The following is a 27,488-nucleotide window of genomic DNA, read 5'->3' on the forward strand; positions in this document are numbered from 1 at the left end:
AGTACATTAAATATTTAAACCCTATAGTTAAAATTAGTAGGTCTCCTTAAAACCCATGTTTACTGTGCAGTACATTTTAAGTCTACTCTTTCTTTTTTTAATGTTTTTATTTTCTTTTTGAGAGAGAGAGAGACAGACAAAGCATGAGCTGAGGAGGGGCAGAGAGAGGGAGACAGAATCGGAAACAGGCTCCAGGCTCTGAGCTGTCGGCACAGAGCCTGACACGGGGCTCGAACTCACTGATGGTAAGATCATGACCTGAGCCTAAGTCAGACGCTTAAGCGACTGAGTCACCCAGGCACCCCAAGTCTACTCTTGATATTTAGGCTGTATGTGGGACGTGGACTCATATAGTTTGATGTGGGAAAAAATGTGTCATGTCCCATTGAAATGATGAGAGATGCATATTTATTTTGCATAAAAATGATCTCGTGCTCCAGCATATGAGCTTGTGACTTGAATGTTGACAAAGAAGAACAAGTTTGTCAGAGAGACAGCTGAGCTAATAGAAGGAGCAATTAGCAAAATTAAAAAAGAGGCACAAGAAATAATTTAGAAGGCCATGTCCCCTTTATGTCATACAAATAGCATACAAATATTTATGTGATGATGGTTCTAAGAAAACCTTTAATTTTTATAAGTAACAAAGCACATCTTAAAAGACACACCTTTTAGGGATGCCTGGGTGGCTCAGTCGGTTGAGTGACCAACTTCGGCTCAGGTCACGATCTCACAGTTTTTGGGTTCGAGCCCCGCGTCGGGCTCTGTGCTGACAGCTCAGAGCCTGGAGCCTGCTTCAGATTCTGTGTCTCCTTGTCTCTCTGCCTCTCCCTTGCTCACACTCTGTCTCTCTCTCTCTCTCAAAAATAAATAAAACATTTAAAAAAAAAAGACACACCTTTTAAAATCATAACATCAAACAAAGATGCCATTTTGTGGGAAATGTTTTGCTGCTCCCTGTGCTGTTCTAGACACGGGCTGTACATGTAGGGTGTCTCATGGGACCTGAAGTACTAAGTTCAAATATCTCCTAGAACTGTGCTCCTGCCCTCAAAGCTCTTGTGTTTTTTGTTTTTTGGTTTTTAAGTTCTTGTAAAAGAGAAGAAGTGGTTCCAAGAGAAAACAAGTTTGGGTAGTTGTATAGCTGATTTTACCAGCGAGGACAGACAACTTATAAAATTAAATATAGGCTTTTAGAGTGAATAAAAGACTAAGAATCACAAAAATGGGATTCTGATCTCAAGTGCTAAACATCTCTTTCATAGAGATAGGTAATAGCCATTAGCTAAGACACAACTAACAGGTAAAAAAAACCTTTTCAAAATTTTAAAGCCAGGTAAGAATGAAAGAGTATGTAGAAAACTATTTTGTCCGGGTCCAGATTGCTTCATATGACTATCAATGTTTGTTGTTTTAAAAATAATTTTAGAGATTCACTTTTTGATCACCAGTATATTCAAACCTACATACCTGTAGCAAAGAATAAAAGTTGGTTAATTGTGATCCTTGGTTTGCTGACCTGCTGTGAAACAGCACAAATATGGCACCCCCGTAGTTACCGTACTGAATTGGGATGCATAAATCTTATAATTTCCTACAAGGTTTTCTGTGATCGAAAAAAACCCCAAACTGGCGCTGAGAATTATAATCTGTAAAATAGGAGGTTCATTTATTATATGGGGAAACTTAGTTATTCCATCCTAAGTGCAAACAACCTAATTATGTTTTAATAAATCTCCTTGAAAAATAGCATAAAATTATAGTTCCTTAAATTCTCCTTCTTTTTAAACAACTATACTCATATTATCTATGTCTCAGACAATTACTTCTTAAGAAAAGCATCTGAGACCACTGTGTTTTAATTATAATAATGAAACACGATCACTTTTCATCATAGCCTTTGCAAAGATTTACAAGCTGAGTGAGTGCATATGATAGTTTCTGAATACCTCCAAGGAACCAGTGCAGTTATTTTCCACATATTAATTTCAGCTATTCTGCAGCCCTCCCACGTCCTACACAAAACATGCAATCACATAAGTGCTGTTCATTTGTTCCATTTTGGTATTGTGCCAACAACTGTAATTTTTTTCACCCACCGGTTTTTCATTAAATGTTAAGCCCAATCCAGGAAAAAAAAAATTACTGTATATTTTTTAAATCTTGAAGTGAAATGTGTGTTATTCCTCTAATAATTATTAAAGCAGCAAGCCATGAATGAAAACTCTCTATCCTCCAGGCTAATTGTCTAGTGAGTTATGTGTGTCTTCCACTTCTCAGCAAATTGGTATCATAATTTTATTGGTTTTTTTTTTTGGTGGGGGGGAGTAATTGTAATCTTTCAGAAAAGTCTTAAAAAGCTTATCACTAGATCTTGTTGGAAAGAAGATCTTTGACATCGATGATTTTCTTAACTGTTTACCCCTTTTTGGACCGTGTCTTTACTGATGCATCAAAAGCAAGCTGGTACCTTGAGGGAAGAATTGGAGTATATTTAACATCTAAAATATTTCAGGCCTTTTTCATTAAATGAAAGATTTGTTGTTTTTGTTTTTTGTTTTTGTTTTTGTTTTTTTTTTTTTTGATCCTTGTATTGAAAACGTCTTTAACATAAAAAGTAAGCACTACTCAGAACTGAAACGAAGACACATAATATACCGTGTCTTTCGATAGTATACTGTTCACTAGGCCACTTGAATAGAGACAGAAAACATAAAAATGCTTCATTGGCTCATCATGGTCCTGTGTACGAAGCTAGTTCATAGTTTCCATATGGTCCATCTGTTTAAAGCAAAACATTGCTGAAGCATGAGCCACATCATTGAAAATCAACTTTATCTCATGATTCAGAAACAACCACAGGCATGGAAGTTTCCAAGTAGTCTCTCTGGTCACCTAATCCGTGGTTGTCTTCTTGGGAGTTGAAGTAGAAAACTGTACAGCGGGTCTCTTTTGTGTCTCCATTTTGAATAAGGTGTTCCAAATGGATTAACCGTGTAACAGTTAAACACTTCTCTGAGGAGAGGTTTGCTGGTTACTTGGACATCCCCCTAAGGACCATGTGGGAATTTCTGCAGTGGCTCTCATCTTTTATATTGCCCTTCTCTCCATAGTAATTTAAAATTTATCCCAGGGAAAAAATAGTTACTATTCCAGACCTCATAAAGACAAGAAAGAAACGAATCATTCCATCTTTCACCATCTGATGCCCTATGTAATCACATGGTTCAAAGAAATAAGACAATTTGAAATAACATCCAGATTTGCCTCTTTGTTTGTCTCCTTGTTCTTATATATCAGTTCTTCTGAACGTTTTTAGTAAAGAACGGTTTTGGAAGATGTTGATGTGATTTTTTTTTTTTAATCTAAACATGATTTTATACCAGATCGTATTTATAAACCCATTATGTTGTCCCACGGACAGATGTGGCTTTCTCATGAGGGGATTAGAGTCTTAACCACCAATTTTGGTGAACAGTCTTGATCCCTTTCCCTTCAACTCTCTGGACGATATCTTTATGTGTAATATGGAGTTAATATGTTCTCCAAATTTCTTTCCAGGGAGTGCATGAAATTAAATGAATTCATTTCTGTTAAAGTATTTCTAACTCTGGGGAAGCAAGATTTTTTTCCCCTTATAATAAAAAGTAAATGGTAGTATTACATTTTCTCTGTAGACATTAGAAAAATATATACACCTGTCTTAATAGACTACATGCTAGGATGTTTGAAAAACCCCATTTCTTCATTTTATTTAACATTAGCAGTTTTCCTTGGTTTGGTGGGGCTCCCGGCTAGCTTTATAACTTTGCATTTGACAGATTAATATCGCTGACCATTATCTTCCTTATCCACAAACACAAAAAACAAAAACAAGGAAACAAAACAAAACAAGGAAGATGCGAGTTGCCTTCAAACATGAACTTAACGATTTTGTGTCATTTTTATGAAACTGTGCAGTATATATAAGGGCCTATAAAAATATGCAACTGTAGGAGATAAAGACACAGCAAATATGTTATAATAAATTATACTCAAAAATGCAATATTAAACTTTTGTTTGTAGAACAGCTTTCTATTTATCTATACCAGGCGTTTTTGAAAACACAGAGAAAATGGAAGGCACGGTCTCTGGTCCCTGGAAACTTAGTCTGTTTAGGAAAATGAAGTAGCTAAAATAGTAAATCAATTAGAGTCAATATATCCCAAGTGGTGCAATGCTGATTATCATGTAATGAAAATCGAAAGAAAGAAAAAGAAAAGACCGGAATGACTTGGAGAAGGCTTTATAAACGTTGCCATCATTTATGGAGTCTTTTCCATATACCAGGCAGGCATTGAGGCTGCAGCAATAGTTTCTGTGAGACACAGTGACGTGAATATCTAGACCAGCAGCTCCATTGTGGGAAGCAAAACAGACCAAACAAAACTTAGACGTGAGGGCCAGTTCAAGAGCTCTGAAGGCCAGGTAGGTGACCTTGGACATTGTGATACCTAATAGGGAGTATTAGTAACGTCTGGAGCAGGAGAGTGATACAGTAAACATAGCAGATATTTAGGGAAGACAGACTTAGACACAGGCTAGAGACATTTGGGGACTAGGTTAGATTGGGAGAGAAAGCCAGAGACACTAGCTGAGGTTCAAGTTTTATAAAATCCTGGCATAAAATGATGATGATTATACTTCTGACACTTTCTGGTAGCTGGGTTAACATAATTAAATAAGGGAATGATGGCTCAGATTCATGGTTGTGTCCTGTGGCTTCATTATCATGGCTGTAGAAGGAGAAATTTGGAATAGAAAAAAAGGAATATGTATTGGGTTAGAGCCTCCAGTCCATAAGAATAGACTGCTAACTGCACTCTTTTTCTAGCCCTGGAAGAGTTCATTCTTCAGAGTGGGTGTGACCCTTGCCTATAGCACATCTGTTCTTAAGAGATGACAGGCTTAACAGATGGAAAAGCATTTATGAGACAGTGAGTGCAACTCTTGTGGCTCAGATCCGTGATCAGCTCTTCAGATGACCGTGTCTTCTATTTCTTCTGTGTTTGCCATGCATTGAGAATCCAGCCATGTGCTTAACTAGGGGTTTATTAACTCATTTTTGGCTTTCACTCTCTGAGATAGATTGAAGGAGGTCCTTTTGTCCTCATAGAAAACAATTGAGGTGTAGTTTTACCTAAAATCAGGGGCAATGACAATGTCTTCTTAATAGTTCGCATGCTTTTTTCTCCTCAAATCAGGTAGGCAGCCCTAAAGATTTATTGATCTCCTTCTATGAGGCAGGCTCTGTGCTCATTCTCAGTAGAAAGTACTGAACAAAACCATGCTGGTTTCTCCATGGAGTCTATTAGGCTGTCGAGAGTAGCAAACATATTTCAAGTAATTAATTTAATTATAAATTGTAGGTGTGCCAAGTGCTGTGATGGATATTTAGGGAGCTAATGAAATGTCTAATGGGGGACCCCAACTTGTCAAAGGCAGAGAGTCTGGGAAAAAAATGTGCAGCAAACGGTCTATTTAAAGCAAAACACAATTTTGAAACATGTGTATCGAATTATTTAAGTATAAAGTGGATATTTAGCTGTTTCATCATAAAATGAGGCTCGCAGTGTAGATAGAACTGTAAAGTTCTGAATCTCCAGGCTCTTGGACAAGACAGGGGAAGACATCCTCCAGAGAGGAAGACCAAACCACAAAGTAGCACTCAGTATGTCATCGTGTGACAGTGACATGGAAATGCATGGGATGTAGATTTTGAGCCCATATCCGATTAAATCGTTTGACCCCAAACTTACAAAGATACATCATGTAGAGTAGACAGTGGTGAGAATTTTAGTCCACAGAGGAGCGTTTCAGAACAAGCTGTGCAAACAGAGCTTTGGGAAGGGCACGAAGGTTCAAACAGGGACAGGTTAATTCATAAACACTGCCACCCTCATCATTGGGATTGTATGTCTTAGACATTGAAAGACATCACTGGAGACCCAGGACAACTTCGGTTTTTGGTTTCCTCAGTATTTACCCATGAATCCAATGTGGCCACTATATGTATCCTATTATCTCCTGGATTGAGAACAAGTCCACAGATCATACTAATAAATTTAAAAAAAGGAAAAAGGGTGATTCAGACTAGCTTCACAGTATTGGGGAGGTATATAGGGTTGGATCTGAAGGAAATGTTGTGGGAACCTTTTATATTTAATGTTTTCTTTAATGACGTTGAAGAAGGCATTCCCTTGAGAAAATACACATCTTTTGCAGATGATGCCATAAAAAGGGTGGAACACAAATTAGAAAAGCATATACAAATCTCAAGAAATCTCTCTCAAAGATAGATAACAGAATGAGGTTCATCTCGGGAAAATACACACCAACAGTAACAACACATTTGGGAAAGAATAATCCACAACACAGATACTCCAGCAGTGAGTGGGCGAGTTCTAGCCAGAATGCCGAGCAGGGGAAGGGTTGGAAAAGTCAGCACTTGCAACGTGACACTCTAGAAAAACAGACAAGCACTGTTTGAGCTAGTGTATACACCACTAACTCTAGCTTACATGGAATGAGAGCAAAAGGCCTAATATCTAACACTTAAACTCACTGATATTCCTCAAGATGTTATTTGTGGGCATTTCCACTACTTGATATTTGTAAACATTAAACACCAAAGAAAGTATTCCAGAGGTTATACAATATGAAGGAAATACCACTAGTATTGAGGTAGAGCAAAAAGACAGTAGGGACTCCTCTTTTTGAGGCAAGGTATTTTAAAATTGTCCAAATATATCATTGTGATGACTAGGAATGAGGAAATATCAGGTGTAGACCTTGTTTCCCTTTTGCTGCCAGATTAAGGAGGACCTGATGAAAATTAATGAAACCAAGGAATAAATGATGTCTAAGGATGGTTTAAAATTTGGCCATCAATTGATAAAACCATAAAACCATTTATAACGGTTTATTAAATTAGCAAATGCTAAATAACCAGAAGTTTCTTGGGGGTATGTAATATCTTTGAATATGCCTAGTGCCTCCACCAAAAAAAAAAAAAAGGGAAATATCCAATTAGAATATAAAAACTACACCAAGCACTAAATTGATTCTCAAAATACATTAATGTATTATTGATTACATAGTAAGCATATCAGGATAGTCACCAAGTACTAAGGTTATTACTAGAAAAGAACTAAGGTTATTACCAATGCTATCTGCAAGTCTTGGTCACTAGATTGTACTACTTTATTCAATCCAAGTAAACTGGTATTTCAGCAACAGTATTTAAATTTGACATGTAGCACATCTGTATTTAAAGAGTTACAGAGCCCTTTCCGATTCCAAACACAATGTTAAAGGTTTCTATTTAGGGAAGCGAGCCCGTGAGGGCAGCACTGGGAGCTGCTATTAAGAAGAAATTATGTAGGAGTTTACAGAGGAGAGTCTGTCATAAACTATACAAATAAAAGCCAGAAGTTCAATATTGACCTATACCTGACAAATCAATTGACTATATGAAAGTCTCTTTGATACAGTTCATTATTGGACGCTGCTGTCCAATACTATCTTGGGCTCAGTTTAACAAACATTTTATGAGAGCTTTTTACAAGGCAGACACTGTGTTAAAATTAGAGATACAGTGGGGCGCCTGGGTGGCTCAGTCGGTTGAGCGTCCGACTTCAGCTCAGGTCATGATCTCACAGCCCATGAGTTCAAGCCCCACTTCGGACTCTGTGCTGACAGCTCAGAGCCTGGAGCCTGCTTCGGATTCTGTGTCTCCCTCTCTCTGCCCATTCCCTGCTCGTGCTCTCTCTGTCTGTCTCTCAAAAATGAATGTTTAAAAAAAATTTTTTTTTTAATTAGAGATTCAGAACGATCAAAATATGGTCACTATCCTCACCACAGAGAATTCCAACCCAGACAGGTGAGGGCTGTGAAAGAGATCAGGACAGGGTGCAGTGTGAGAGGCAAAGACAGACTCCTCAGCCAGGGCAGGGAAGTGGGAGATGGAGAGGTGGAGGTCAGGGAAGGGTCAGTTGGGAGAGGGGATACCTAAGTTCGGACAAAACGATCTGCGAATTTTCATCGCGTTAAGAACAAATGTAAAACAAAGACCATTGCTCATGTTAAGAGCACATACTAAAACAGTATATATAGAAGCTACAATAGAGGCTTGATTATTATTCAAACAGATTGTCCTAAGAGACAAAATTCTTGGAATTTGCCCAGACTCGTGCCAAAGCATATTGTTCAAAATGAGATTAAATTTACCATACTCTTATCTCCAAAGAAAGTGATAGATTGGATGCTTAATGTACAGTGCTAATTTAGAAACATGTCAGAAGCCAGACAGTCTCCCTATTCTTTTAGAAGTAATTCCATAGAATTTAATCAGAGCTTATCGATCAGATGAGCTTCCATTTGCATATGCTTTCTCTCCACAGTCAATGCGATCTGCAGTGTTGCATAGGCAAAATCTGTTTCTGCTTCTTTCAATTTGATGTGGCAACAACTCTAGAGGTCCCCAAAAGTTCCATAATAACAGTTGTTGCTGAACACTTAAATTGCTTAGGAATAGGTATTTGCAGTTTGTTTTACCTCCATGATTGTCTTAAAATCCATTGTATCAAAAATGTTTTCTAAAAGTCCTTGAGTCCTCCTCCATGACTGGTAACACATTCAGAAGAAATGCTGTCAGTTTCCACACAGTGGTTCCATGTGTTAGGATGAGCACTGATTTCCAGAACCTTTGTGGTGAAAGGAACCGTTGAGAACCGCTTAGTCAAATCCCTTCATCTTATCCCTGTTGCCCCATGAAGTCAAATGGGCTGCCCACATCGAGGCAGCAAGATACTGTGGTGCCAGGATAGACGGGCTTAGTCTCCGTTTTCCAAGGTCAGGGTCTCTGACATCTTGAACGTTAGTGTACCTGCAGATCTCTTGGGGATCTTGTTAAAAACGCAGATTCTTAGTTAGCAGTTATAAACTGGGGGCCTGGAATTCTGCATTTCTACTAACGAGATCCCAGGAGATGCTGGTGCCATTCGTCCATGAGCCACACTTTGAATAATAATGTTTCACCCCAAGAAAATGTATCTGAGGATAAACATTACCACAAGAATAGTCCTGGTGCAGATACAGCTGATAATTCCAAAAAAGATTGGCATATTTTAAGCATATCTAGTGTTAGTGTACCAAGTAGCCATGTCATTTTATGATAGAGATAAACCACCATGCCATAGGCCAATTCCCTAGGAAACATCACCTTAGAAGTTCGTACTAATTAGCAAATTGATTGGATAAGATTTTTGATCTGCATCGCCTCCTTGTCCTGTGCCTTCTCATCCCCAAACTGGCATCCAAGATGCATAAGTGACAATTTTCTATAAATGCATTCCTTTTCTTAAGCGACTCATGATTCTTCAACTATATGTTCATTTTATGATCCTTACTTAAATCAATGCACTGCTTACCTCAAATGGTTCTCCCCCTTCTGCACCTCTACCCCCCAATACACACACACACACACACACACACACACACATGCACACAGTGTTCACATGTCTTATACCATGTTCATTGTATGAAACAAGTGGATTACTGTGTGATCAATAAGAGAATTATAATTGTTATCAATAATGCAAACAGGTAAGATAAAATGGTCATTGTAGAATATGCCCTTAATTCTGGAGTACCTGCTTAATCGTAGGCTATGTCCATGTGAATTTTAGTCCTTGTTCAGAAACAAATACACAAACAAAAATCCTGTATGTTTCAGAAGTCATTATGTTAAATACATTATATGAAAAATAGGTTTCCATGTATTTTCCTTATATATCTGTGAAGACATTCTTATTGAAGCATGTGACATCTTTATGAAAAAATGACCCAGCTTCACAGGCTATCATTCTTATTTCTGTATTTCTCTAGGTAGATCTTCCTCTATTCACTGCTGCAAAAATATTCTAACCAAAGAAACCAATTCAATTATATAGATAGAATTTGTTCAAATTTTATATATATGTATGTGTGTGTGTGTGTGTGTGTGTGTGTGTATAAAGTGTTTTGAAGAGTTAAAAGGGCTGTATCAGTATAAGATATTCATTGTTAAGTTTATTGATGATACCAGTGATCATAATTATATTTAAGTTTACACAAGAACTCATTACCAGAACTCATACCAGAACTTTAGTATTTTATCTTGCAGGCCATTCTTCATGAAATAGAATTAGATATACCAAATCACTTGATAACACTTTTTTGGCATGGAATTTGGTTTTAAGGGGAATGCGAAAAATATCCTTATATTTGTAAAAATGGATGGTTTTATTCACATTGCTTTGATGCCAAAAAGATAATATTTATTCTTATTTACTATGGAGAAGAAAGGACAGGTCATGTGTAAATCCTGAGGTATGTGCTGTCACAACTACATTTTATTAGCGGCTTTGCATGATGGTTATGGTATAGATGAACTATGGATAGTAACCATGACTGTGGGTGTTGAGCATCTATAAGCTTATTTGCTTCCTAGAACCTTTTGATGGCCCTCTTGACTAGAGCATGTTACTGGGTAAAATGGATCCAATATTAAATGCTTTCATTACTGGTATAATAGCAACGAAAACAGCAACTAGAAAGGACTTCCATATTTAGGCACATCCCCACTGCATGACCTTACAAACGATATTTATTATATCAAGATTCTAGAATTTGGATAGGTGAATGTATGTGAGTAAAACGAAAATTTGATGCAGTTTAAAAATAGTTTCACCTTAAATGCGAAATGACACCTATTAAGTACTATAGTAGAACCACCCTTTGAATTTTAAAAATGTATTTGTCTTTGGGGATCACTGGATGAAGTGAAGTTTGTGCTAATAAATGTCTGCTTCTTTCTGTCTTTCAGTATTAAAAAGGAGACCTAATTTGTCATACCTTTAAAAAAAATAGGGCATATAGTTTTTCTGGTCAGTAATCACTGGAGTGTGTAAGCGCTTGACTTCTATTGTAGTTTGATGATTGAACTTACAACATAAAAGTACCTGTGAAAGCACAAAATTGAGTGTCTATAAAGGGAAAAGCTCAGGATCCTTTAAATAATAAAAGATTATGGATGGAACTTCGTAAGACCTTATCAAAACCAGTGTTTTAACAAGATAGGAGTCCTTACTCAGTGGCAGATAAGGAAATGCCAGAGGGAAAGTGACTTAGCTACACAGGCCTTGCCAGCCCTATGTAACTTGTCAACCTCCCTGGGAGTTAAATTTCATTTATCATTAAATGTTCTTATGAAGACTGAAGCAAACAACAACAAAAATATGCACCCCGCAGTTTCCATGGAACATGGTTTTCTAAATGTGTTCTTTTCCTTTTCTTTATGTTGTTCAGCCACCAGGTCATTGTAGGAATCTCCATATTCCATAGGAGGAAAATTGCCAGTCTGAAAATTCAGTGTCTTTAGCGTTCTATTGCTTATCACATTTTTGCCCTCTAGGTGCCAACCTGGATTCACTGGAGCAAGATGTACTGAGAATGTGCCCATGAAAGTCCAAAACCAAGAAAGTATGTTAAAATAATCTGAAATTTGCTTTCTCCCCCAAACTACAGCAACAATTACTACCACTTGGTGCTTTTACAGTTCAGTTGTAACTGATTCCTTTTGTCCTAACGATGGTTTAGCCACTCGGGGCATCAACTCATTCAGTGTGAGTTTGTTTCACTGTCTCTCAGCTTGGGCCCCAAAGATCATAGAGGTAAATTAGAATGACCAGTCCGGATGGCCAGGGATTCTGGTGACCATGGCAGGCAGGCCAACCAAAAACCATTTCTTTCCGGCACTGTTGACCAAAGATGTCCCGTGGAAAACGGAGATAAAGAAAACATCAGATGCGATTTTCAGCGAGTCCCTCTGAAAGAAAGCAGTCACTTCAAATGCTGCCATCTTCCTTTCTGCCATACAAACCCTAGGACCCCATTTTGTGCAGATTTTTAATCCTTCGAGGGAAATGCCAGAGTCTGAAAACCATGGTTAGGACAAAGACTCAGTTCCTGAGGGTGAACTCGCCAAGTTCAGTCAAATGACACTGAAGGAGCTTCTTTCTAGCATATATTCACCTCTTCTCTTTTTCTCTGTTTTTTCTACCATTGTTTTTTGTTTCTTCTCTCAGGTGCCCAAATGAGTTTACTGGTGATCGCTGCCAAAACTACGTAATGGCCAGCTTCTACAGTACGTCCACTCCCTTTCTGTCTCTGCCTGAGTAGGAGCATGCTCAGTCGCTGCCGCTTTCTTGTTGCATCTCCCCTCAGATTTCACCTAGACATAGATGTGTTTTACCAGGTCTAACATTGACTGCCTCTGCCTGTCGCATGAGAACATTAACACAAGCGATTGTATTACTTCCTCTGTTCGTGACTAGTGGGCTCTGAGATACTAATAGGTGTGTGAGGCTCCGGATGCTTCTGAAATGGATACTGAATAATGTGATACAAAATGATAGCCAATATCACACAGTGCAATTATAATAAAAGCATTTAAAAGTCTCACTGTTATTGATAAAATAAAATCATTCTGCTAAACAGTCCATCTTCTTTATAAAATGGCAGCGTCCTGCAAAGGATGTTGCTAAATTGTAATCAGTATGCACTTGAAATGATGGTAAGTTAATTTCGGCTCAGAATGTGTTATTTATAACAAATAAACATGCTAAAAAGAGTTCAGATGTTTCTCTTCATTAACAGTTTGCATTTAGGTGTAAAAAGAGCACTGAGTAGGAAAATTACAAACATTTCACAGCAAATGAGATATCCTGGCTTTACGTTGCTTAGGAAACAGGTGATTCAGGATTAGTTTAAACAATCATTTCTTTATATTTGCATTTCTTTATGCTAGTTTCAATGACAATTTTAGGGACAAATAGGGGTTTTTTGATATTCATTACTTACTTTGAAATATAATAGTTTACATCCAGATATATATTTTTAATGCAGAACTGGGAAAGTTTGATGGATTTCTATGGCTTCGTGAAGGGTTGAACATCATCCTTAAAAGACCCAATCCACGTGTATATAATTTGTATGGGTAACTAGATCATGTAATTTGTCCTTCTGCTGTGAACTGGGCTATCGCTTCTAATTCTGGAGCTTTCAAAGCATTGTATTTAAAATGGATTCCATATAGTTATTCATTGAGATGAAAGGGTGACAATTTTTTTTCCCCCGTGAAAGATCAGATAGTAAATACTTCAGGGTTTGCAGGTGATAACCGTCACCTGCACAACCACGAACTCTGCACAAAGCAGCCATAGCCAATGCATAAACTGATAGGCATGGCCGTGTGCTACTAAAACTTTATTCACAAAAGCAGGCAGTGGGCTGGATTTATCAATCCCTGATTCGGATTGTCAGTTGCTCACCCTGAAAAATACTGGACATAGCCGATCAGTGTAAATTCACGTAACACAATGAATAGTGATACGAGCCGGTCATTTGGGGGCCCTAAAAGAATCAGAGATTTACCCTTACTTGTATGCATGCAAAGAATAAGATCCTGTTCCTCCTGTTAACAGTCGTGGAAGAATAAATTTCATGGAAAAGTTAATTTCATATGCATTGAGGGGAGGCCATTTCCATAATATTCAATCATTTATTTAGTGAGGTGGTGCTTATGGCATATTTACACAGGCTACATATCAAAGATTATGTTATTAATCTTTTTAAAGGTAGATAAGATGGAGAATAAAAAATAGAAGAGGAATAGTAGAATTTTACTGAATATTTTAAAGCCATTCCTTTCAGAAATCAGTTTGTATTCAAATAACATAGACTTAGCAAATCATGTGACTGTATAAATATGATAACATATCGTAGAATTGAGTGAAAATTCTGAACATTTGTATCACACTTAAATGTTTGGTGTTATACCGAGTTTCATTGTGCACTGAAGGCAATGTTAGGGCACTATATAGAGAATCGCATTTTTAAAATGAAGCTATTTCCCCAAATAATGATGCAGTTAGATCTGACAGCAGTAGGCAAAGAAGATGTTTTCAGCTTCTATTTTAGACCATTTTCTTTTTCAGAAGATATTCTTTCAAAATAGCCACTATGTATTTAATCAGAGTGTGATTCCTTAAATAAAATCTTTAGTAAGCTTTCGATCGCACTTTTGGAAGACATTCAAGAAAGCAGACTTCATATTTACCCTGATGTAACAAAGATTGATAGGAAGTGAATTTATGAGCAGTCTGTGATGACTGTGCGTCAGGGCTCCCTCGGATCTGGAAAAGCAAGAGCTTCCCTTCAGAAACTGCTTTCCAAAGTTGTCTCACCCAGCGTTAATTTTCTGACCTCTATAGCTTAAATTTTCAATTTTCATTTCTGCAGACTCTCATATAGAAGGCAGGAAAATACACTTTGCTGTTTTAAGAACTTTATGTTCAAGTATCAGTGTGGTCTGCACAAAGGATAAAAAATGTTGCCACAGTGGTAATGATTAAACTTTAATTGTTTGTGTTCATAAAGTCTGAAACACATAACATAAATTTTGAAGGAAAAGATATTCCCCAGGTTCAAAGAGAAACATTTTTTCGACTTACTAAACCACATTTTGAATAGAAGAATGACATTATAAAAGAATGTACAGCTTTTAAAATGCTTATTAACACATAACTTACATTATTAGGATTTGATGCAGTTTTTCTGGTCAGAGTATTCTATGGGGACATTTATTGATTTATAAAAATGGATTTAAAGTATGAAAGAAAAGAACAAATGTATATTTTATATGGCTTTCTTGAAGGCAGCCATTTGCCTTGAAATAAAACATATTTATAATACTTTCTAGGAAAATATTGTCAAGGTTAGTCAGCTTCAAATTTGACCTACCTTGACAGAGTTCCTACTTTCAAGCATTGTATTGATCATTGTTGGGGGTAGGGGGTGGAGAATGTGCATATATAGGCAATTCATAATTGATATATAGACTTCCTGGGCAGAAAAAAAAAAAAAAAAAACACAGCTTCAATAGTTAGAGGCAGTATACAGCAAGTATATCATATATAAACTAATATATAATAATGTTATTATAGAATAGCCCAAATCATAAAATATTTTTACAGAGTACAATTTTAGAACTTTTAGGCATATTGTCAGCATGAGTAATCCCAATAGATCTCCTTAAATGTAATTTTGAATCAGAGGTTACTAGTGCATAAATCACTTGTGTTGATTCTAAATGCTTTAAAAACCATTGAAATTACTAATTTATCCAACGTGTATCTGGATGACAGTAGAATAAAGACACAATCTATGACATAAATTATCATAAATTCTAACTGAGTGTTAGACTTTCTTGTGTGTGTGTTGGTGAATGTGCTTCTGTGCACATGAAAACTTGGGAGTGCAGAGAAAGCCTCCTATTACATTCCAAAAGGCTCAATGGCAATATGGATTTGTATATGTGAAAATAAAAAATATCTGCATTTGTAAAGGTAAGTCAAAAATGAAAAGTCAGACACTAAATACGTCCCACTTAGCACTGGCATTGACAGAGCTCCTTTAGAAATCTCAGAAAGGACTATACATATGTCTTTGATATTGTTTGCATAAGGAGGCCCAAAGTATTAAAGAGTAAAATCTTGAATGTCTTCAGATTTTATCAGAAGCCGTAAATGCATGGATGGATAATTTTGGTAAAAGAAAGTTGTTTAATTGTTCTTTTCTCTGATGCAATTGAAAAATTTAAATTAACCTACAGGTTAATCAGTTCTCTTCAAACAATTATAAAATCCTCAAGCAAAGGAATAGTGAGTCAATATTTAATAGTTTCTGAAGACTCTTAGATTTAAATTAATTTTTTATATTGCTTACTGCACAGCAGGAAATCACATGTAGAAAAGGAAACTAAATTGTTTACAGCAACCTTTGTGTTTTTGAATTATTAATTTAATTTGAAAAATGTAGTGGCGAGACAGAAGTTCAATAGGAAGCGTATGATACATAATGAGCCTAAGCCAACATTAGATTAAATAGAACAGATAGAAAGTAATAACTTCTTCATCAAATGAAAAGTGTTTGTGTATTCTGCTTTTCTTGACTCACAATGAAAGAAATGTAGCCACCAATAGTAAAAATAAATTAGAGCAGTATTTGCTCCAGGTTGAGAATGATGCATGTTTCCTCTGCTTGTTTCCTTGTTAGGGCTTATGGCCAGAAGAGATTCCAATTTTAAGTACCAATTTCCCTTTGAATTATTTGAAATTGGAGCTGCCTGATATGAATGACTTCCCATGAAATGAAATTATAGTTAGGCTCACAGACTTACCTATAAAACTGTAAATGCAGTAATATGTATGCATGGGCATGCTACTAATTTTATTGAAGACTTAACCAAGCTTTCTACGCAACTAATATAGATCATTAGCAGTGTTCATGTAGGCATGGAATAATGATTCTCTGAAAAGAGTTTCTGTAGATATCTCGGCTTTAACCCTTAAATTATTACTGACTGGTAGGAGGAAAAGGCATATGATGGAAGGGGTTCTAGGGAGAAAAACTGAGTCACATCTTCAAGGAAATGTGTAAGGAAATTTATTATCACTTCCTTGGAAAATGAATTCTTATCCTTGATGTTCCAAAGTTTATATAAAGGAAGCAAATGAGGGGGAAATATTTTGTCAAATTGAGTGTTGCACAGAGACGAGAGAAGTTCATTTGGATTTGAATAAATTGTTAACTTTTGCTGTGGACATTGTGCAACCAAATTAATCCTGAATCCTGTGGCTTTTAATTTATGAAAAGTTTAGGCTATTCACCTGAGTCCCCCGGGCCAACCAAGGCAGACTGATCTATTGTCCACACTACCTCTCGTTATTACTGTTACTCAATGTCCTCTCTGATTTATTTTTTAATCTGGAAGCTCCGTTTCCTCAAGAGGTAGAAAGTTTTTAAAGTCTCACTTCTTGGGTATATCCCAGCAGCTTTCAGAGTTTTCCTGGCCATGAATTAGGTAAAAGGAAACCTACATGTAATAAGGGGCCCAAGGTAGATCTCCAGATAAGTCCACTCTCCAAGCTCTTAAACCATTCTGCTGTTGGCCGACATATTTCCTGGCTCCTTTATTCCACAGGGTCTCCCTGTGGTGCATGTGTTAGTATCATAAGCATTTTGTCAATGAGAAATTAACGTCCAAAGTCATAGAACAGGCAAATGGCAGAGGCAGGACCTGAAAATAGGAGGACTTAAGCACACGACCCTCCTTATTTTCTCCTCTCTACTTGAGGATGCTTTGTCCATGCCCAGACTGATGTTTTTGTGAGAGGAGTACCCCTCAACCACATGTTTTCAAAGTTAAGAGATCGATGCCTTGTGATGTTTCTTGGACCACCGTGGTATCTCTCGAGTCAGTGATCAAGGGAAGAAATGGAGACCTCTGAATCTCCATGTGCCTTCTGCCCTTCCTTCCCATGTGCCTCTCCACCATCCACGCACAAATAAGCAATCCTAAGGGGTCCCCCGCCACCACCACCCCCCCCCCCCGATAAAATTTGATTAACAATTTTTGCTTCAGCCTGGAAAGCATCTTTTCTGGAAGGTTTTTGTTTCTATTTTTAATTTGCCCATGTCCCCCATTTCCTTGCTTGAACCTGTGCAGTTTCTGCTAGTCCTTTAGTCTTGAGCCTCCGCACTCACATCTGCCAGGACTGTGGACTGTGAGCTCACACCTTGGGGTTCCCTCCCGGAGCCCTGGGCTCTCATCTGGCCGTCGGAGCTCAGCACCGTGGAGTGATCATCTGATTGGCTCTCTGTTATTTGAGGAAGTAATCCATTGAACTAAGGACCCCAGGAATTGGATCGTTCTCCCACACAACCCCCTTTTCTTTTTACAATTTGAAAAAGCAAGGCATCGAGAGTTACCCTATGCCATGCAGGAGTTCTTCGAAAAAACTAGATGCAGGCTCTGTTCCCCAATTCCCTCTCTGGCTTTTTGGGCAGAAGCATTTGTTGCTTTCTGTGAATAGAACATGTAAGTGGTGGAGAGCGGAGAAGGTTAGGAACAGAGATATATATATATTTTTAATAACCAAAACAACGAGAAATATTAGAGCATAACTAGCCACAAACTACAAAAACTGTAAATCCAGCGTGACAAAATTTTCAGACCTGAGTGCTGTCCTCTTGGCTTCCACCCCTGGCTCTGCCAACCATGTGCCTTTGGGCAAAAAAAATCACCTCCCTGGAACTGCACTTCTGCCTTTTAAAGAGAGGAATGAAATAATACTGAATGCCTTTCTTTATTATCATAAATACAATATTTCTGTTCCCAAATGAGGACAACTTCTCCCTCAGTAAGGTCTTTTAAGGGTTAATAAAGACACGGTGTGCTGGTATTTGCACACCTCTTTAACAAGACGAGTTCCGTACGCGGACTCACGGAGGCGTACCTGAGCACTGCTTGTGTTAACCACCCACCATTCGTCCTGTTCGTGTGCACGCACAGACAGCCGTAATAGTCATGTGTAATGTGTTTTGGAGCGCAGTGTATTGCTCTTTTCTGAAACTTGTTTCCCTTTCTTTCTTTTTTTTGTCAACTTTCTGCATTGGCAGAGCATCTTGGGATTGAATTTATGGGTATGGACCAATCATCATTCCTTTTAGCCTGCAGAATTTAGAACCTCTGAGCTGAAATCTTTTCCTTTTCTGCTCTTACCTTTCAATTCCGAACTAATTTCCTTTTCCTTCAGAAGGGATCATACAGCTATAACAATGATTTTTCCGCGTCCCATCTCTATGATTAGTTTACCGAACTGTCACTGAGTGCAGCAGTTTCTAGATTTCCAAACTTCACTTAGAGTTTAAAATCACCTCACCTGCTGCAAATTCACACATGTCCCACGTACCTTGACCCTCTGGATCTGACCATGCTGTTATTTCAGAGCTGGGGTAAGTTGGAGAGGTGTGGAAGGCTATGGGAAGAACCAAACCAGGCCTGAAAACAAAAGAAGCTCTAAATGCATCGACTTAAAAGCACGCCACGTCTTAGGCCTATGGGAACTTGACATACAATGTAAAAATCACCCATTTAATATAGTAACATAGAAAGCCCTGACATTGCAACACAATATTGTAGGCACAGACTGATTTTCTGGGAATGTTCAAGCGCTGCTGTAGTCAACTTCATTATCTTATGAGCAAGGAAATAGAAAACAGAAAGAAAAAAGCCTTGTGCTATTTTCAGTGGAAATTCTAGCACTAATGGAATTAACCTTGAGTCACTAAGATCATCCAGACAAGTAATCAAATAGACATGTTCACACTGTAAACACAAAATATCTCTTAGGAGCATATGAATTTGGGGCATAGTCCCTTTGAAAGCCTTTGTCCTAAATTATTGGAAGCAAGGGCCAGTCCTGGGAGGAGAGGGAAACCATTCTGTCATCCCAGAGGCTCCACAGCGCAGGTACCCGGGCTTTCTGGACAGCACCAGCAGCCCTGGAATGTGGCCATGGGTCAACAAAGCAATGTCCTGATTAACAGAATATCTGATCTCCATGCAGCTGGTGTTAGTGACATCATGCAGTGAGGGCACCCTGTAGCATAACTGCTGCTCTCGTTTGGATGATAACGTCACCATCTATACCTAATATACTTTCCATAATTCGTGGAGAATAAGACTTTTGCAAGTTCTGTCAGTTACAGGTTTAGAAACTCAATTGGTTGACCATTCCTCCTGTAAAAACTCCCAAGAGAAAACGATTCCTGTGATGGGAAAACCCCCACTTATATGTGAGTGGCCCTTTGCAGATCAGAGAATCTCTCCCAAGCGTGAGTATCTCAAGAGGTCCCATGATCAGCATTGGGTGGCAGATTATCTACGTAGAGAGAGAGGGATCTATTCAAGTAACCTCCCTCTGGATAAAAATAGTTCCGCTACTAAAAAGGCTTACAGGCCTTTCCTACAGGGAGAAAACAAATCCATTATCGCCTGCTCCTTTTCCCTAACAGCATCTTTCTCCCACTTTATCACTTCAGGGTCTAACTAGAATTTAATACTTCTATTCCCAATGAGGTAGGGCAATGGATAGTTCAGAGATACGACTTCTCCCTCAGTAAGACCTGAAGGAGCAGTAGAGACACCATGTGCTGGTATCTGCACACCTCTTACAGGCAAAGGGTCTAAAACTCCAAAGTCTCAGGACAGCCAGTGTACTGGGCCAGAATGTTCCATCCTTAAGGGAAATCAGACCTTAAAGATCAATTGCAATTGAGAAAGACAAGGCTTCTGTCTCTTAGCCTGGCCAGATCAGACAGAAAAACATGCTCGATCTGATTCACTGCAAAGCGTTCAGCCAAACCATAGAGTAAGGACTGGGAAGCGTTTCCATTCATTAAGGCACATCCGCCAACTGGACTGACGGATTCTCTTTTTCAGCGCTGCCTCTAATTTGCTTTTGCCCTATTGACCCTGTCACGCTAGGAAAAAAAATAATAATAAGGAAAAAGGGGGGGTCAAAAGAACCCATTGTTTTCATTATTATTCATCAAGTATTTCCCTTTTAACACATTCATAGTGTGGGGGTTCCCTGCTCTAGTAAATCGTTGGAAAATGGAATAGAAACTGAACTGGGAAACATTTAGTGTATTCGGGAAATGCCGTTGTGAATACAGAATCTTAATCCTCCTTCTGTATTCCATGGGCCTTGTCTTTAGTCGGTTCATCTTAGCACTTTTCTTTCTTTACCCTTTGGCCTTTACTGAGCTGCCTTTTCATTTCCATGACCAATTTCGCTGGAAAATGCGTGTCTTCCCGTATCACGTAGGGCAGAGTGGTGAATCATCATACCACATTTGCTGACAAACTGAGGTCAGTCTATTCTTTCCTAACGAACAACTGCCGAAAAACTTCTCAACGGAATCCCTGGGAGTAGTGGGATGCCTTTTCCCCCTTGGGTCCCTGTATACATCCCATTTTCACGGTTTGCAGATGTAATCTCCCAGCTTTTTCTAAAATTAGAACGTTAAGATGCCAGCGCCACCAAGCCCTCCTCCTTTCAAAAGAAGAAAAAAAAGAGAGTGAGCGAAAGAGGGCAGGGTAAAGCAGGGTCAAGGACACGTCTACACTCCTGTTTCCGAACCAACTTACCACACCGGCAGGAACCCTGCCTCCTGTCCCGGGCCCCACCTCTCCTTCTTAGACATAGTGCTAAAAACTGATCCAGATGCCAGGTCAAGGAGGAAGCTCCCGTGGCACCAGCTCACAGATTAACACCTCATAAAATTTAATTCCCTGTCCTGTGGCTGTGGGGGAGGGGAGGCAGCAGACACAGCAATTAACAAAGAGGCATTCACCTTCCACCTCATCATCTGACTTTTGCGGCCAAAGTATGTGCCACCACTCTGTCTCCTGGTTCATTGTTTCCTTGCAATGCACCAGCTGCTTTGCTTTCTAATTGTGGCTTCCACGTGACCGCCAGCCTAGGGTAGGAGTTATGCTGTATGGGTTCACCCTTCCAACTTTACATCCACCTTCTCTTCCCGCCCAGCATTTCCTCCCTCTGGTTTTCTTTTGTTTATTTATTTTTCTTCCCTTAGTATCGGGCATGCTGTGCCAGGGACTTCAGATGGCTCCTTCACTTATAACCTTGTTTTCCCTCGTACCCGACTTCCTCCCTCTCTCCGTCATTCTGTCAGTCTGTCTGTCCTCTTGGTTTGTTTTTTCCTTCCCACTTCCCACCCTTTTGGTTTGTTTTTGTAGAATTTCTGTAGCATTCTAGTCTTTTACCCACTGACTTCTATTCTCCTTCTCCTCCTGTTAATAATCAGTGCTCTATTAATTTGATTTGACAATGTTCCTGATCTGTTAACTGGAATTTGATTACCATGGGCTTGGCTTGTACGAAATGTTTTTTTGTTTAATGGTAAGGTCTACTGTATCACAGAAAATAAAACGCACTTTTTCATTTCAAGAAGACCTTTCTGCGACTTGCCCTCTCTCAGCAGAGAAGGTGTGGTGGCTAAGACTGAGAATGTAAACCAAAAATGTTCCCTACGGCCCCATGTCGACGTCCAGATAAGAGACCGTCATTTGCACAACATCCTCCAGTTTTTGACCAGCTTATTAATCAATTTGGCAAGTTCCACTTACATTGCTTATTCTTCACTGGTTGACTTCTCTTTCTCAGTGAATATCTTCCAATAAATATAATTAGACTAGTTGGAAACTCAGTTCCTAAGGGATCAGGTTCACCACGAAATCTGCCAATCTCATTAAAAGCCTGACCCACCAACGTATAATCAAATGATCCCTCCCAAAAACCGATTTGCAAATAGAAAGACTTCCATGAATAAGATACTGGTCACATTGGGGGTACAGTGATGCTCTTAACCCAAAGTTCTAAGCATGGCACTCCCTTAGTGTAACCTACCTTAGCTAATTTGCCAAGCTGGTCACCACGGCAATGCATTACAATCTATTCCAAGTCGCATATCATGGATGCTAGTGGTTTCTTTACGCAGATACATTAGGTGTCTAAGTACAACTGGTGGTGTAATAATAATTGTCTTTCAGAGGACAAATCTCCATCTTGGCCCAGGACTATCTTACCCACCATATTGGGTTTTCTCTGATACAGTAGGCTGCTACCCCCACCGTGTGGCTTATGTTTACATTTTACAGTTTAATCGTAGGGATCCTGCCTCAGTTTTGTTGCTAACTACAAGTCAAGCTCATGTTTGCAAATGTCTTTGAGTTTATTTTTTTTAATTTAGAAATGGCTCCTTGTAAAGACCGCCGGAATAGAACATAGATGGGAAATAAAAAGAGGCTTGGGAGGGGGGGGGGGGGGGGATGGAGAAAAGGGAGGAGGGGAGGATGGCCCCAGTGATTCCAACCCCAACTCGTTTTATTGGCATTGATTCCTGTTGTCTTTGCAAGATATGGTTTTTTTTTTAATTAAAAACTACAGTTTTGACTAAATAATTATTTTATAATTAATGTTGATGATTTGCCAGTTTAATACATATATACCTGCAGCTTATACGTAAAGTAACTTAATAGTGTAATTTTTTTTATCGCACATGGCCCCAGCTGGCTTTGCTGTTTATGCTCAAAGTACAATGCAGAGTATGCTGTACCTTAAGTATGTCTGCAAAAGTAATGAATTGTCTCGTATTTACTTTCTTGTGAACATGGACAATGCCAACGCAGCATGCCAACTGTTCAGTTGTTAAGTCCCAGCACGTGTAAGGGGGCCTTGGTGACGTCTGCTCTCATCCCTTTCCAGAAGCGGAGGAGCTCTACCAGAAGAGAGTGCTGACCATCACCGGCATCTGCATCGCCCTGCTTGTGGTCGGCATCATGTGTGTGGTGGCATACTGCAAAACCAAGTAAAGCTTCCTCCTCCGTGCCTCTCTCCCCTTCACGCAGAGACGGCCTAGCCGGCGGGGCTTTGCACAAAACAGATTCAACGGCCTGGTCTTGAGAAGGGGGAGTGGGGAGGCAGGGGGATGTTTCTTCTCATGTTTCTCCCCGGAATAATCTCTCTGGAGGACCTTTTCTAATCACATAACTAGAAAGCTCTGCCTGTGCGAAAATGTTCAGAAGACTTCTGGTCATTGACCACGGCCCGTGATCAAAAGGGGTGGAGGGACAGGCCTGTGGGGCACATGCGTGTGCGTGTGGACGTGCACCACATCCTGAGAGGAGAGCAGTCGGTGACCAAGGCGCACTTGTCCTATCCCTGCTGAGGACGTGTTCTGCTTTGCACTCAGACTTAGGAGATAAAGGAAACACTTGGTGGTGTTGGGAATGCAGGTTTTTAAAAACATCATTGTGATTGATTTTCTGTTCCATCTAATGAGCTTACTGGTTCAAATGCTCTCAAAGCGTGAGATGTACAAAAGGAATCTCATGGGAGGAAAATCAAGCAAATCTTGCTTTGAAAGAATTAGAGAAAACACTAAAGCAGATGTGTGTTCACTGTGTCTGGCCCTTGAAGCTGGGTCCCTATGAACAAACACAATTACCGTGTGGCATGAAGTCCCTTCACTTTTCTCTCTTACGTAGAATATCCACTTAAAGTAGGAAATAATGTTAACAGTTTTGTTTCGTTTTGGTGCTTCATCACACAAACTCTCTTGCCAAGACTAGTCATGGGGATATTATCATGGCCTGAATGTTGCATTGAAGAACAAAGACAATATGCTTTTATACCATAAAATTAAGGGCATGGATAGCATTTTCTTAATACCCCAGGGTTTTGTTTAAAAATTTTGTAATGTTTATTTATTTTTGAGAGAGAGAGACAGACAGAGACAGAGCACGAGCAGGGGAGGGACAGAGAGAGAGAGATACAGAATCCGAAGCAGGCTCCAGGCGCTGAGCTATTAGAACAGAGACCAACGCGGGGCTCAAACTCACGAACTATGAGAGCCACCCAGGCGCCCCAGTACCCCAGGATTTAATGTGTTGACAGAATTGAGTGATAGAGATAAGCCTTACTAGAATCTACCTTATGAATCCTACTAGATTCAACTTCAATATTTCAATACTCATTGCCTAGTTACACAAAAAAAGCGTTACTGGAGTGAGATCATGTTATAACTGCGCTAAATCTACTGGCAAAATATGTACCTGTCTGCGCTCATGTACGATGCTACACATGCTCACACACTGTGTATGAGGCACAGATTCAAAATTAACTGCATTTCCTTAAGAGACCCACAGACAAAATTATAAATGAAATCAGAATCAGCCTCGTCAATTGCACGGCACAAATTGTTACCTAAGACAAATGACCATGTGTAAGACTTAGGCAAAGATGGATTGATGACCAAAGTTGGGGTTTGAGCCAAATATCAACTTGATGTATCTTCTCCTTTTTTTTTTTCTGATCTCTCAGCAGTCTGGTTCAATATCTGTAAGAATCCCACTCAACTTCTTAAATCTATTCACTAAGACTGTGGGATTCTACTTCTGTCCACAGGCAGATTCTGAGATGGAGTGGTACACCCTCTCCTGTCACCACCACTAATCTCCTACCTGAGTTACATGTTGGTAGTATAAAAAATTGTACCAAATAACAGAAAAAAAAATAATAAATGCTCCCTCTTTTTCATATCCAGGAAACAACGGAAAAAGCTTCATGACCGGCTTCGGCAGAGTCTTCGGTCTGAGCGAAACAACATGGTGAACATAGCAAACGGGCCTCACCACCCCAACCCACCCCCCGAGAACGTCCAGCTGGTGAATGTATGTTGACTCTGGCCAGTGGAAAAGCTGAGCATCTCTCCTCTGTTCAGGCACCTTGAAGTTTATTTTCTAAAGCTCTTAGGCTCTTAGCTACTGCCATTAATCACCACAGCTTCCAGGAATCCAGGGTTTCTCCAGGAGAAAAGAATGGGAACATTTTTTAAAGTGAATTTGGTTCCTGTAACACCAGCACATTTCCTCTTACAAAGTGTTCATTAAGGGGTTGGCATAATAATATTGGGTTTGTTCTGCAGGGAGACGAGGATCGGAAGAAAGAAAAGAAAAACAGAAAGAAAAATAATGAAATGAATGATACAAGAATCAGGAGGAAATATTTTATTTTTCTGATTTGGAAATGAAGGCTATTCCAGTCTATAACTGATTAGTGCTAATAACTGAGCTAAGGGCTTTAGACTCATTTTTATTAGAGGCATTTCCCAGCGCCCGATGATTTACTGATTCTGACTTACCAAGGGAAAAATTAGGGCGTGGGAGGGCCAAGTGACTTATCAAACTCGCTTCTCAGTGGCAAAACTGAAAGAACGATGCCTCCTCTTCCCTGACTCTTTCTATAGGATGTCAGACCCTCCAGAGGAAATAGATCCTCAATCACTCATTCTGTTTAAAATTTACCAAGCACTAGGCTTTTAGATAGAAATAGGTCACACATTCTGAAGAGTCTTTAGATACAATCTTTCCAGCCTCCTAGAGCCAGATTCAGCTTTCCTGCCTTTTGGAGTGTTTCTCCATATTTTTTGCACCATAATTTTTTCCTGTTCACTTCATTTCCCTCTGATGCATGGCTTTTTGTAGGCAAAGCTTGAAGACTACATTCAGTACCACTCTCTATCCTATAGGAAAATGTGTCTTTTGTTTGGAGCAAATCTATCCTAGAATCCTGTTCAGCCTTGGTGGTTACTACCAGCAAGACCTGTAGCAAAGACCTTCCAGGGACAGAGGAAAGGCTGATATATTAGTATATTTTGCTGCTTTCCTCCCCCCCCCCCCCCACAGTGTTCACTGGAATGTTCTACACAGTTGATAAATGCATTCACTACATACGGGCACACCTCCAATCTGTCACTGTGTCTAAGTGGCTGCGTGATTCCAATTATGTCTTGGGCTGTGTTGCTTTGGGCTTTAATCTGTCTAAACCCTGTTTCCTCATGATGACAACAGGCCTAAAAATAATACCTACTTCAGAAAGTTCTGTGAGCAGTAAATAAGACAATCCATATAAAACACTTAGCCCAGTGACATTCAGTGAGTGTTCAATAATTGTTAAGTATCATTTTCATTAGATTCACTAAGGTTACATTGCCTTTCAAGGACCAAGAGTGAAATGGTACACAGACTAGGAAGAGCTCATTATTTATGACATCACCATCTTTGCCTTAAAACAAGCTAACTTTACGTCCCAGAAAGAGCCACACGGAATAATAGCCTTTCCGCTAAAAGAACCAACCAGAGTTTCAAACATCACTCGAGCTGTATATTTTGGGGGTTTCCGTAAACACATCAGGTTCTTTTAAAGCCCACAGCCCATTGCTTATAAAGTGCCCATTTCAACCGAGAATATTCCTTTACATGCCTTTTTCTGTTATTTTACTCAATGTGGTGTCTTTAAAAGACAACTTCAAGTGTGCTTCTTTCATTGACTGCAGTGGATATTGAATCTACTGAAGTAATAGCTAGTGTGATTTGGTGATGAAAATAAAGTAGAATCTATTTGCACCATGGATACGCCCCCTGTACGTTATGTGCTTTGTCAAGATGTGTGATCTTGACAGCTTCTGTACGTCCTTCAGATCTCTTGGTGGCCGTGTTAGTCTTACCACCGATAAGTTAAAAATTTCAGTGATATCATTAGAGCAACATGGGCGCTGGGAAACTGAAAAAGAAAGGAAGATCCCAAATGCAGATATTGTAAAAAAAACCAAAAAAACAAAAAACTTCCTCCACTGACTTGAAATTTGAAATAAGACAAACCATCTCTACGTTTTTGTTTCAGTCAACTATCTGTTAATCTTCTTTCACTTACAACAACGATGACAAAAATGGATATCGGGCAGAGATTTGTATTGAATTCCAGTCACATTTTCAGTTGGAAATAAGACAGAAGGAATAGGTCTGTTTCTGATAATACGCAGTTAAGACTATAGAATCTATGCCGCGTGCACATCCAAAGGATAATTTATTAATTTCATTTATTGAATTTAAAGGCCATGTAGCCAGGGTATG

General features: G+C 39.1%; 1 protein-coding gene across 13 annotated transcripts in view; it reads left to right on the plus strand.

Annotated features, from left to right (window-relative positions):
* The window catches only part of NRG1 (neuregulin 1), a 1,106,314-nt gene that overhangs the window by 1,074,058 nt on the left and 4,768 nt on the right, over window positions 1–27,488 (plus strand). For 5 of the 13 annotated variants that reach the window (XM_042934482.1, XM_042934485.1, XM_042934483.1 and 2 more), the window contains 4 exons: window positions 12,169–12,227; window positions 18,605–18,628; window positions 23,281–23,383; window positions 25,121–25,247. In XM_042934482.1, the coding sequence (XP_042790416.1) occupies window positions 12,169–12,227; window positions 18,605–18,628; window positions 23,281–23,383; window positions 25,121–25,247 (313 nt within the window). Of the gene's footprint in view, window positions 1–11,495; window positions 11,564–12,168; window positions 12,542–18,604; window positions 18,629–23,280; window positions 23,384–25,120; window positions 25,248–27,488 lie in introns of those variants that run through there. The other 8 variants (XM_042934486.1, XM_042934490.1, XM_042934484.1 and 5 more) reach the window with 5 other exon arrangements.

The sequence above is a fragment of the Panthera leo genome, chromosome B1 (assembly GCF_018350215.1).
Source record: "Panthera leo isolate Ple1 chromosome B1, P.leo_Ple1_pat1.1, whole genome shotgun sequence".
Taxonomy (NCBI): domain Eukaryota; kingdom Metazoa; phylum Chordata; class Mammalia; order Carnivora; family Felidae; genus Panthera; species Panthera leo.